Source organism: Terrapene carolina, unplaced genomic scaffold (genome assembly GCF_002925995.2).
Source record: "Terrapene carolina triunguis isolate 2854851 unplaced genomic scaffold, T_m_triunguis-2.0 Scaffold33392, whole genome shotgun sequence".
Taxonomy (NCBI): domain Eukaryota; kingdom Metazoa; phylum Chordata; order Testudines; family Emydidae; genus Terrapene; species Terrapene triunguis.
In genome coordinates, this window is record NW_020697743.1 from 3,146,002 (window position 1) to 3,158,551 (window position 12,550).

Below are 12,550 nucleotides of genomic sequence, written 5' to 3' on the forward strand. Positions count from 1 at the left end.
AGAGGTGCAGGAGGGAGAGGGATTTGGGTTGTACGCACACACAGGTGTATGGCAAGAAGGAAGAGGCAGGAGTATTTTAAGGTATGGAAGTGCATAGTTAGGACAACCACTCAACTTTAATTTTGCCCTGTTAGACTCTTCTAACGTCCCATGGAGTTAACTCACTGAACTCTTGGGCGTGAGCTACACTTGAGTATTTTGAGTGTCAGTTCCCCCCTATTCTTAACTTAAATTCTCCTTCAGCAGAAACCATGGCAAATACCTACCTTGATTAAGGTAGTGTAGTGCTTGGGGCCCCTGATTGGATAATTTCTTTTGAAAGCTAAAAGTTTCCCCCTCCGCAAGGTCTCACTTCAGGATGCAGAATTAAGGGGTCTTAACTCTGCATTTCTATGTATTAACATTGTTGGATGTCATTTAAGTTTAACGGTAACTGTCTTTTCTGGTTTTGATGATCTGTATGGGAACACGTACAACATCCCTATAGCGTATTCTCCTCTGAATTTCTGAGCTCTACAGCGATGAAATGCTTACACGATATTATAATGTTCAGCCACTAGGTGGTCTCATGCGTAACATACCTTTCCTGAGCTGGGAACAGCCAGACCTGGCAGTGCATTGTATAGTTAAGAGAACACATCTCTGGTATCTCTCTCCACGGTGAAAGTGCTATAGCCAGTCCATATCTTGTACAGGCATCTGACCCGCTAGTAGCAGCCCTGCAACTTACTGTGTACAAGGAGTACATGACCGCTGCTCTCAACCGTCTTAACTCCATCTTAGTGGTTGTTACCTAGGCCTATCAATGAGGTAGCGGTACAAAACACATATCGGTGGTGATGGTGGTGGTGGGGGGATTGCTGATGGCAGACACACAATCCTGACACTCAAATGTGGAGGTGGACCAATCGCCTTTGAATCCACAATGCCAAATGCTTCCTCCATCTCACTGTACAGCTGATTTCATATTGCAATTCAAGTATGCATGCTTTGTTATACTGGTGAGGAATTTTATATCATCACAGAGAATATGTTCATAACAGAGGCTTGTTCCTTCATTGTAAAATAGCCTAGCTCTTTTCACTGCAGTGATCTTTCCCTCTCGGAGTACTTTAAAAAAACACAATACAAAGTGCTCCAATTATGAGGGACCAGATTAAACTCACAAAGCGCTTTCAGTTATAAAATAGTCATTAGCATGTGCACAGAGGTCTCACCTAGAACTGTGCAAAGTAGCAGATTTTTCAGTTTGGGGGCCACAATCTTTCAGATCAAGGTCAAACTACACTTTGTTTTGTTGGAGTTTTTACCTTTTGAAATAAAACTGAAGCAAAATTCAGAACAAAATTGTTTTGAATCCAAATCAAAATGTTTTGTTTTGAAACATGTTCCATTTGTTTGGGGTTTTTTGTTTTCTTTTCTGACCAAAACAATCTGGCAAATTTGACACGAACTCATGCGATGTTTTGTTCGACCCAAATACCCATTTTTGGTGAAAAAATTTAATCTGACAAATATTGCCCATCTCTACTGAACTCAATATTCATTACTCCTTTGTTTTGTGTGAGGCTATAATCTGCTGTAAAATAGTGCAAAATACACCATTCCCAAGTGTAGATTTTCTAGTTAAAACGTGTCCATTACCAGCCATCTGTCACATACAAAAGCATGTAATGCCCAAATCCGATAAACTTATAAAAGCCTCCAATGGGATCCTCTCTAACAAACATTTTGCTGGCCATGAGGGTAGCCATGGCCCAGGATTTCTGTCACAAGGCCTCGGTTAGTTTAAAGACAAGGCACACTGGGGGTTGTAGTCAGCAGCAGGAACATGTGACTGGGAGGAAGCAAGGCCTGCTGGGAAGAGGGAAGTAGGATTTAAAAGTGCAGTGTAAAGGAAGGTGAGGTGAGAACAGCCGCTGTCTGGGGATACTCTCCAGAGACCCAGCTCTGAGCTGGCGCTATGGGGCTCCCTGCTGCGAGGGGCCGAGACGGGGCCTGAGAAGACCAGTGGGGGTAAACATCCAGCGAGGGAAGGTGGCTTGAACCTTCTGAAAAGAAGGGAGAATGAAAGAGGCCAGCGTCTGTGCTGGTGAGGCCCTGCCGGGCGGGGGGAAGGTATCCGCAGACTCCCTGAGGCGGAAGGACTTTGCTCACGCAGGCGGGGGCCCAAGAGTGAGCAAATGGCTGCCTGGAAGCTGCTGCACAAAGGGGTGAGGAACGTTGTACTCCCTGCTATAGCGGGACAACAGACTGCACTGAAGTCCCAGCATCCTCCGGGGGAAGGGACTGTACTAATCCGGGGAGCCGGAGAGAAGAACTCCAGCCGCAGGAGGGCAGAAGAGGCTGTTCTCTTCACTCGTTGGACCCAGCAGCAGCCAGTATCCCACATCCAACCAGGACTGCAGATCCGGTGAGGAAATTCAGTCCCAGCCTCCCCTCCCCTCACAGGAGAACACTGTCCTCTAGGCCCAGGGGCGTGAGTTGTTGGCTCTGACTCCATACATCGACACCAGGCTCCTGTTACCCCAGTATTCGGGCGGACCAGCTCTATTGAAACCACTTGAGTTCCACCAGCGTATAAGAGGCCAGGCCAAGGCACAGTTATTTCTTCTTCACTTTTAAACACTGTTTGGGACAACACTTGTCTTCAAGCTCCAAAGGGTTCGCAGCGAGAACAGGAGTGCAGTGTTGTAGGCTAGCCCGCTAATTCCCTTACTAGTGAGGCTGGGGTTTCATCAGAGGGTTGTCATTTGCAGCAGCATAACCCCACTCTGCTACGCGCTGGAGACAGATGCAGATTTCTCTTCTGGCGGTTGGACGGTTTTGCACTCATGCGAGAGCTTCAATGTACTGCACAGGAATGGAGAAGCGGCCTGGCTTGCTCCAGTAGTCGACGGCACGCACTCTGTAAAAGCCCGAGACCGTGGTTCCTGCCAACAAAAAAGTTAAAGCGCGGTCACTGCAAAAGACCAACATCTGCTGTGTGGGACCATCCCTATTCCTGTGAGAGACGCATTGGTGGGATGGAGTGGGGATGGGACTGGGGGCTGGCTTCTAACAGGAGTTCTACATACTTGGTAAGTAAGGCCCATTTGTTCCCAGCCCATGTACCTGGCCAGGTCTACGGCCAGCTGTAACTGATAATCCTGAGGAAGTTAAGCATAGTACTCTCCCGAGTGGCTCCAAATATCTCCCCTATCCTAAGGCAGGATCCGATTTTACATGGGATGAAGTGAATAGCTGTGGATTGTCTTTAAAAAACACGAGAAAAAGGTAAATGCAAAAAGCTGGCAGTGATAAGCCAGGTAAGGCATAAGCCAACATTCCAGCAACATAAAAGGTAGCTAGGCTGCTCAGAGGGGAATTATTTCTGTCAAAATGCAGAGTTTACTGGATTAAGCTACACATCCTGTGGGTAACATTATATGCAACAGTTCATACTGCCCTTGGGGTCTTCACTAAGGCACTACCTTTCTTTGTGCTTATCTGTGCAACTTGAACTTGCACGAACACAGCCTTTTGAATTTGAAAAAGCACCTGATTTTAGTGTGTCATACTCAGGGGCGTGCCGTGACATTTTCAGCAAGGCATGCAATTCTACACTGGCATGCAAAGTGTGACCACTTGCATGGGTGTTCCGGGGGCCAGAGAAAATCGTCCCACAAGCACAGCTAGTCCTGTGGCACGCAGTGCATGCGTAGCATACACGGATGGCATGCCACTGGTTGTACTAGATGACGTTGTGCTGTTTCCAGTTGATGGCTCTGTATCTCATTAGAGCACGTCACTCAGAAGCCAAGTTCTCCTCTATTCCATACAAACCTGATCAGTTTTTATTAATGTAACTAAAAACATGCATTTGAGTCAAGAAACTTGGTCTGGAGCGCTCTGTATTATAGATACTCATCCCGCATTGTTTTCAGCTTCTTTCTCTGAGCCAGTCGCTGTAGCACTTATCCCTTACTTTGGCCAAATACTTGCTGACTTCAACAGCCGTGTTCCCTGATTCGCAGGGAGCAGCCCTGATGTTGTTAGGGCTGTCTACGGTCTCACGTTTAGCCATGGGAAGGCTGAGGCTATGTTGTGTTCAGCCCTCTGCCAGTCACTGGCAGCACACGTAGAACTGAGCCCACACCCAGTTTTCCAGCGGGTTGTTCAGACCCCTGGGGAGGGAAAAGCCTCAGCTAGATGTTTGGTGGAAGTGCAGAATCATGGAAGTAAGACACTTTTGTGAAAAAAATCACGGTGGGATTGCACCACCTGACTGTCCAGGGTCAGAATCTGTCGCCTGTGCTGCTCCGGTCATGCCACCTGTGTGGCACAAAGGGAGGATGTTTGGCTGGGAGGACACCCCCAGCGTAAGTGGGTTGATAGCAGGTATAGAGCTGGCGTGGCTGGCTCCCATGCCCAGGGAGGGGCAGTGTGCTCTGGCTATCCCTCCAGGAGCCTTTGCCAGCTGGTGCAAATAAACAGCAGCTCTCAAGATGTTCTAACTTCAACCACAGCAGAAAATCAGGGACCCTGCTCCTGCAAGACCTCTTCCCCTTGCCCACGCTGTGGTTCACCTTGTGACCCTAAGAATCCCTCTCAGTGCCAACTGGCAAAGGGTCCACTAGTCTGTAACAGCCACTCCTCTCAGGCCTGACAAACTCACTACACCTGACACACTGCTTTCATAGTACTTACCCCAAAAGGCTTGTGTGAGGTGTCTAATGGAAGCTTACGTCACACTGAGCCTCATAGGCATTGGGTGGTGTACATACGGGTGACATTTAAGAAGTTGTGTGTATGTACTGAAAATAGGTGGATTTAGACTGTCTCCCAGGCACGCTTGGTAAGTTGGTTTTGCCAGACAAAAGGAAGGTGAAGTCACCCGCCCTCCGTTCAAATGTTAATCAAGCATTGCAAAGCCAACACAAAGGACGTCCCATTTACACCTGCGAGGCAACAGGAAAAACAGGTGGACGGGGGATGGGAAAGAAAGAGTAGCTGGCACCCCTGGAAGGAAACCACAGGGCAGTCACCCTGAGCCTGGGGGCAGAAACAATGGACTTTGGGGTGTAAGAGGAAAGCACAAGGACCCCTCTTTTATCCTGCACTTGGGGGGTGACCGGGCAGTGCAGTTACACCACAAAAACAGGATCTCAGCCAACCTTGGTTGAAACGCTGCAAGACAGGGCTGAGGTGAGAAATCACTTTAGACAAGGTTAGCCTCCTGTTAACGTTAAGTCTGAGTCTAGTGCAAGCGGGTGATGTTTCTGTGTTATTTGCAACCTGTTGTTGTGGTTACCCGTGGTCACAATCTCATTTCCCTTGGTTAAGAAACAGATTTGTTTTCTCTATCAATAGATTACGGTGCTGTGTTGTTATGCTGCGGCTCATACTCAGCTGAATCAAACAAGTGTTTACTATTCCCTTGGGTGTAACGAACCTGGTCATGGCTGTGAGTGTCCAGCAACACGGGTTGCACGTTACAGGGGATGCTTTCAGAGTGGCTTGGGGGCCTATTAAGGAGGGGCTGGCAGAGCCCTGAGGAGAGTGCTTGAGTGGCTGGAGGGGTCCCGGAGCTGACATCCAGCTTCCACAAGCAAAACTCCCTCACACAGGAGGCGGGGGAAGCAGGTGACTCACAGGCCTGGGCATCCCAAGAGAGTATCACACACCTACACCTTGAACTCAAGCACAGCAGCTGATCTGGCCCCTGATGTCATCTGTGGGGCCTGTCTAAAATGGGAGTCTGCCCTGCTTCTGATGAAGTCATTGGCAAAACTCCCATTGCCAATAGCAGAGTCAGGATCAGCCCTGTGCCGGGTAAGCGCCCAGGGCAGGGACCATACCCTCCGGTGCTGTAAAGAACCACATACACACACGGCATGTAGTGAAAGGAATATTACTGTGAATAACTGTGTGGATAGCTTAGTACAGCAACATCTGGCGTGAGCTTTCCTTCCCTGTCCGTCCTGCCCGTGTGCTGTGGCAATGGAACACAGGGGCCAAGGATGGAGGTGCTTCTAGCATTCAAGCCACTGTTGACTTCAGTGGGAGTTTGCTTCAGTGAAAACTGAGCAAGGACCTCAGGATCGTATGCTTAGGGACAGATGGTGCAACCACTATCCATGGTGACCAGGACTTACTCACAATAAGGGCGCATCCTCTAGCCCTAAGAGTATGATCCCTAGGAGAGGAACCTGGTCTCTTTTTTGGCAATGAAGCGCTTTGAACACATCTAGCTCTGTATTCCTTAAACTTAATGACAAATATAACGTAGTACACTTTCAACCGAGTGAGAATGCTGAGGGGACAGATTAAGCTGAGTGTGAGCGCTGGCTTTACCTGGACTGTAGACCCAGAGCGTGAAGATCGTGTCTCTGGCATTAATCCGTCTGTATGCTTTTCCGTCCGATGAAAACTCAACTTCGAATGTTTTCAGACATCTAGGAAAGAAACCAAACACCTCAACTGGCTGCTGGTGACCACGGGATGGCCACATCTCCCCATCCCTGTCTCGTCTGTGCAGGAGGGTGAGGAAGAGAAATGCTTGGCATTGCACACAACTGACCAGGAAAGTCCTGTGCTGCAGCAGACCCTCCCAACACAAGGAGCAGGGGTCATGACTCGAAAAGGCCACAAAAGAGCACCAGAGCCTTTGTCAAACTGGTGAGCCCTTTCAGCTTCCCCAGACACCAAGGGGAGAGACAAGGCTAAGCACCTCAGTGGAGATATTCAGCATCTCACAGGCGTACGCCCAATATGCAGGAAAGCCAGCACTTACTGAGGTGCACTAACCAACCCCAAAGGATGCACTGAGTTGGCTGTCCTGTGTCCCCAGTCTGCACATTAGTCTATATCGGTTGGTTTCTGGGGTAGCAAGTCTACAGACAGACAGCTACGTCTTCTGACCTGGACACAATCCTCCCCCTTTATCTCCGCATTCCTCATTACTCACATCTGGGCAACTTGGACAGGATTGGATAAAGCCGCATCTTTTAGTACAGGGGCTTTTGTGGTGCCTCCTATCGCCTCCAGGGGAGCAAGACACCTTGAATTGCCATCAAAAACAATGAGGAGTCCTTGTGGCACCTTAGAGACTAACAAATTTATTTGGGCGTAAGCTTTCGTGGGCTAAAACCCGCTTCACAGATGAATTGCCATTGTGTGTTAGTGAGGCTGCAAGCTCGGCTCATGCTGAACGGGCAGGGTAGCCAAGAACCTGCTCAAGATTTCCTCCCGAGGAGATCGCACGTGGGTTCGAACAGTTGTTCTGGTGATTAAAGCTACTGTGCTTTGGAAAAAATTGACAAAGTGCCAGGGATAATGCCTATCACTTCGCTGAGAGAGTAAACATTGCTTAGCTATTTAATACCTAGGCCTGATAAGATTACATCTATGTCCTGGTCTTACCTCTATCTCCGTCTTAAAAACACACTTACTTCGAATCCACGCAGTCATCGTCCCAAAGTACTGCAACCTGCCCCTTTGTCAGAGGGATCAAGTGAACGCCTGTCACCTGAGAGCAGAGAGAGGCCCACATTAATATAGAGGGAAGAGGTGCGTTGCTACGATAACACACTGATGGTGCAGCAGCATCGGATCATATTTAACCCCTTTAATACGTAGTCTTGGCTTAACTATTTTGAAGTAAATGGGTAGCTGAAACTTCGGTGCCTCAATATGGACTTCAAATGAAGTAGCCTGGTTTTCCCAAGTAGTGAGCACCAAGGAGCTCCCTTTGATTTCAGGGGGAACCTTGAAAAAAAAAATCATTCCACTTATTTTGATGCCTCAATCTGGACTTAAACTCAGTTTTAGATCCTTTTGCTCCAACTTCTTGGCCCCACAGTTCTGTAGCCCAATGCTCTCAACTCCCCATATGTCCCCTGGCAGTTAAGGCTACTGGGCACCTCACAGGACGTGCTTACCAGGCTAACAGGCATCACAGCTATGACTGCATCTTATGTGTGGTTATAAAACATTTGAACAGGCCCTTAGCTGAAATGTTATTTTTAACGCTTGGCTTTTAAGCCTTAAAGCATCCGACTCATCTTCAAGACTAGAAAATGCTGTACTTCCCATTATTTCCTTAATGATTTTTTCCAGGACTGGGTAGGTTTGACTTTTAGCTCAGTTGGTTGCCCACACCACCTGCTGTGGGGATGTTTATCCTGGAACGTGAGTCATGGAATCGCTTTGTCACAGGAAAATTTGGCTCCTGGCTTAAATAATTCTCCTATGCTACCTTTTAACAATGAGCAGACTCAGGCATTGCTGCCTTCATTAACTAAAGTCTGATAGCCCAATAGGGTATGTCTATACTGCAATCCCAGTGACTTGGGCTCTGGGGCTGTTTAATTGCAGTGTCGCTGTTCGGGCTTGGGCCGCAGCCCAAGGTCTGAGACCTTCCCCCCACGCAGGGTCCTAGAGCCCAGGCTCCAGCCTGAGCCCGAATGTCTACACTGCAGTTAAACAGCCCCTTTGCCTGAGCCCATAAGCCCAAGTCAGCTGGCACAGGCCAGACCCTGCAGTGTAGACATGCCCGTAGGATTCAAGCAGGCTGTACGGGAACAGTTACAAACTCAGTCCCCTGCCACTGAATCATGGTACCTACTTGATTGGGAACAGAGTGAGGTCTCGCACAGACATGGATGAGGAAGACCGATGGAAGTGGGAGTTCCTGTTTCAAGATCAGGCGGCCGTCCCCAGGAAATCGGAATGGTCCGGTCACCACCGGGTCCTGCAAAACCGAAGCCGAATGGAGGCGGTGCATAAAGAAATCAATATTCACCATTCTTTCTACACTCATTTTATAGCTGCTGATTCCACAGTGTAACGTTGCTGCACCTCTAAATTAGCACTGCCACTTTTAATGGCATTTAAAAAGTTTACAGCCTGCTAGATCATAACTTGCAGCATTTCTCAGTGAAACAGGAGACTAATATCTATTCCTCTCCTTTATCTAACTGTTCAGTGATTGTAGGGCCTGTTTGCCTGGCTAATTAGTTAGGACCCAGATGCCCAAAATGTGGGTTGTGACCTCAGGGAGCGGGGGGGTCAAAGAAGGTCATACAAGATGCCCAGGTTTGCAAATTTGGTAATGTTGAAAACAGGAAAAAAAGGATACTCAAGAGCCTTGTAATGTGTTCCATATGGCCAGCACATGGCTAGGACCTCCGTTCAGTGTAGATTAGCGCAGGATGTGAGTGGGCGCAGCAGACAGCTAAGAGTATTAGACCTCTTCCAGTGTGTGTGTGTGTGCCTGATACACGACAAGTCCCACAAAGAGCCCTTAGGCCAACATGAAGTGCAAGATGCCATGCACGAACCCCACTGCAGGACTGGAGCAGCGGAGCAGTTGGCCAACCCTGAGAGCACGGCTGAGCCTCGCATGGACTGGCCATTGTTTGGTCTTCGCTGGAGCTCAGTTCTGGTTGAGGGACGACTGGTGGAAAGGGCAGCATCAGGCTATTCCTATGCCAATGTGGAAATGGGATGGACACGTATGATGTATGGTTTATTAGTTTTGTGAGTGCCGTGTGCAGTTTGTTCCAAAGGGCTGCATCGGAGTCCGAAGCCTGCAGAGTCACTGTGATCTTTAGAAGCCAAACATCCATCGCTGAAAGGAGTCTGAGGTTTTAAGGAGGGAGCCTGAAAACCAAGGCCACTTGCATGCCAGTTTGAGTAATGACACAGAAACGCCCTTCTGATTAGCTATCTTTGCAAAGCTCGCCACAGTGCAAGGTGCACATGGTGTGCAAAAGAGGCACCTTCCCCCCGCAGTGGAAATGACTGAATTATAGGAACAGCTACTCGCTTGAAACCAGCGTCAGCCCCTTTCGTGACAGTGAGGGCGTTTACAAGCTGCCGACTGGGCAGGGGAGGAATAGGTTAAGTGTCTGGCCTGCAGACAGAGCCTGTAGTTAGCTCTGCCCCTCAACATCTGCCAGGTAATTCAAGCCTGGGGGTGTCCTCTGCAGCTGGAGGGAATAAGTGGGAGAAAGCAGGTTTCAGAGAGCTGGTAGAGCAAGGATCTCATGGATGCCTGAGTGATAAGTAAAGCAGTCTGGTGGGAGGAGGCGGGAGAGTGCTGGATACCCAAACCAGGGGAAGTTCCTATCTACTTCGGACTGAGAAGGGGGAGTTGCATTGCCCCACATCACCCTTAACTTAGCCCCTAGGCCTGAGAGTACAGAAGGAAGCCAGCAGGCTTTCCCTGAGGGGAAGGAAAGTGCGGGCTACAGACTGTTCATTCACACAGTCAGTGGGCAGATGGAACCACCTATCCTCAGTCCCCCAGCCCTCTGAATTTAAGGCACCAGCTCTTTAAATGCCCAGTGAATAAGGGCAACTCCAGACCCCCCTAAGGAAGAAGGGAAGGCTGGGAGAGACCTACAGATATGTTGATTTTTGTCTCTCTGGATCTAACCCCAGCTGTTGACATCCAGCACAAGATGCTGGTTTTGTTATGGAAGGGTTCTCTCTACCTCTCCGCGAGGGGCTTTTCTGTCTAGTTCCTACTGTGGCCGGTCAGCTCTCTTCCACTAGCTCCTTGGACATACAGAGTGCTTATTTGAGACTTTCCATGAAGCAGCTGCAGATCTCTGCTTTCCGTGCGAGTGGCGTATTGCAATCTGTGGGGACAGAGCCCAGCTGATGACAGTTAAAAGCAACCTGATCATATGGATCCTAAACATCCGACCTAGTGCCTCACACTTTCATACGCTGTGTGTCTGCAAACCTGCACCAGTCCTTCATCAAGCTCTGAACTAGTGACCTGCCCAGAAAGCTGTCCAGTGAATAGAGAGCTTTTGCATTGCCCTAGTTTCCCACCACCAGTAGCTCCTCTCACACTAGCGAGGTGGCTTTCATGAGGCAAAGTTCCCGTTCTCCTCTTGATTTTAAGGACAGAGGTGCAGGTTTTCCTGCGTGATCAGCATTCTCCCCTTGCTGACGCCTTCGCCAATTCATCCTGGGTTTAATTTACTGATGTACGTGGGCACTTCATTGAGCTTCACTCTTCTCTCCAGCCGGGAATATCGATGTTCTGTCCAGGCGTAACAAGGCAGACGCACTCATTGTAGAAAACACCCGGAAGCTGATAATCAAGTGGAATCGTTTCCTCTTGTTTCAGACTCTATTGAAGAAACTGAGCAGCTGATAATTCAGCATTTGGAGGGAATTTCAGACCCAGCTGTACTTCCCTGATGTCCCACACACAAAGAGGAGGCTCACCAAACACTTTGTCTCCCTTTTAAGCTGTTGCAGCACTTGGCAGCAAGATTCATGCCAGGCCCTCAGCCAGCTTTGGATAGCGCTGAAGGAGGAGGCTGACTAAGGTGTAAGTTCTCATCCCACTTTTCTCCTTGTAGTTCAGCCAGTCAAGTTTCTAAGATGGTGGCGATAAGTGTAGAATTGTGTAGACTGTCAATCACAGTTCCTTAAGTCTGTTTAGCAAATCCAGTCGGCACTGTCTTCCAGCAGCCAGACAGGTTTCTCCATTGTGCCGAGTACAATGTTTCTCTTTCATTAATTTTGTATAATTAGTTAGAGCATGGTAGTTACACGCCTTTGGCCTGGTCATAGTTAGGGATCAGAAGTCTTGAGGGAGGGTTTGCAGATATTCTTTAATCTGTAAGTTATCAGCTCCAGAAACTTGAGAAACTCTGTAATAGGGCATTAAAAAACCACAAAGGTGAAATCCAGCCCGTATTAAAGCCAATGAGAGTTTTGCCACTGGCTCCAATGGTGCCAGGATTTCTCCCAAAATGTCACGTTCACTTTCTGGTTTGGATTTATCTTCAGAGGAATGAGAGAGGAGATTACTTGCTTTAAACATCTGTTACTGCTTGATCAAGGCAGGGCAGTCGCTTCTTAAACGGCCGGACAATCGGTAAGGCAGGTTGGTGATCTGCATTCAGTCCTATTGGCTGAATGTTTAGTAAAAGCGGCTACAATGCCAAATGTGTTGGAATTGCCCATCTCTGGTGGTTGGAGGGCTGCACATGCTAACTGACTTACAGCCACCTGTCTGAGACTTGTCCTACATTTTATTTTTTCCCTGGTCAGTACTACTATGGACTTAGATTTAAAATATAATGTAAAATGCAAAGAGCAGACACAAACAAGAGGGTTCCCACTGATCTCTGCAGTCCCTGAGCAGTCTTAAAGCTTTCGAGCAAGCGGTAATGCAGCTGCCTGTCTAGGCTTATCATGGTAATCAAGGAGGAAAGAGGTGATAACCACATGACTCAGTCAATGCTAAACTTAGTATCTAAATAATCCTCCAGAAACAGCAGTTCTCAAACTTTAGCAACCCGAGGACCCACATTTTGATTAAAAAATTTTCAGGGACCCCTAAGCCCCCATGATCAGCCCCAGGCCCCACCCCCACTCCACCCATTCCCCCAAGTCCCCACCCCTACCCCTCCTCTTCCCGTCCCCCACTCACTCCATCCCCCCTCCCTCCGTCGCTCGCTCTCCCCCACCCTCACTCACTTTCACTGGGCTGGGGCAGGGGGTTGGGGTGTAGGAGGGGGTGCGGGCTCTGGGAGGG

General features: G+C 48.7%; 1 protein-coding gene across 1 annotated transcript in view; it reads right to left on the minus strand.

Annotated features, from left to right (window-relative positions):
- Positions 1-2,644: 2,644 nt before the first annotated feature.
- Positions 2,645-12,550, minus strand: part of LOC112108264 (alpha-L-iduronidase) — a 72,342-nt gene continuing 62,436 nt past the window's right edge. Inside the window, exons 11-14 of the mRNA XM_026663367.1 lie at positions 8,609-8,734; positions 7,434-7,510; positions 6,337-6,437; positions 2,645-2,933 (exon numbers count right to left, since the gene is read on the minus strand). Coding sequence (XP_026519152.1) covers positions 2,833-2,933; positions 6,337-6,437; positions 7,434-7,510; positions 8,609-8,734 — 405 coding nt within the window. The 3' untranslated portion in view covers positions 2,645-2,832. The remainder of the gene's footprint in view (positions 2,934-6,336; positions 6,438-7,433; positions 7,511-8,608; positions 8,735-12,550) is intronic.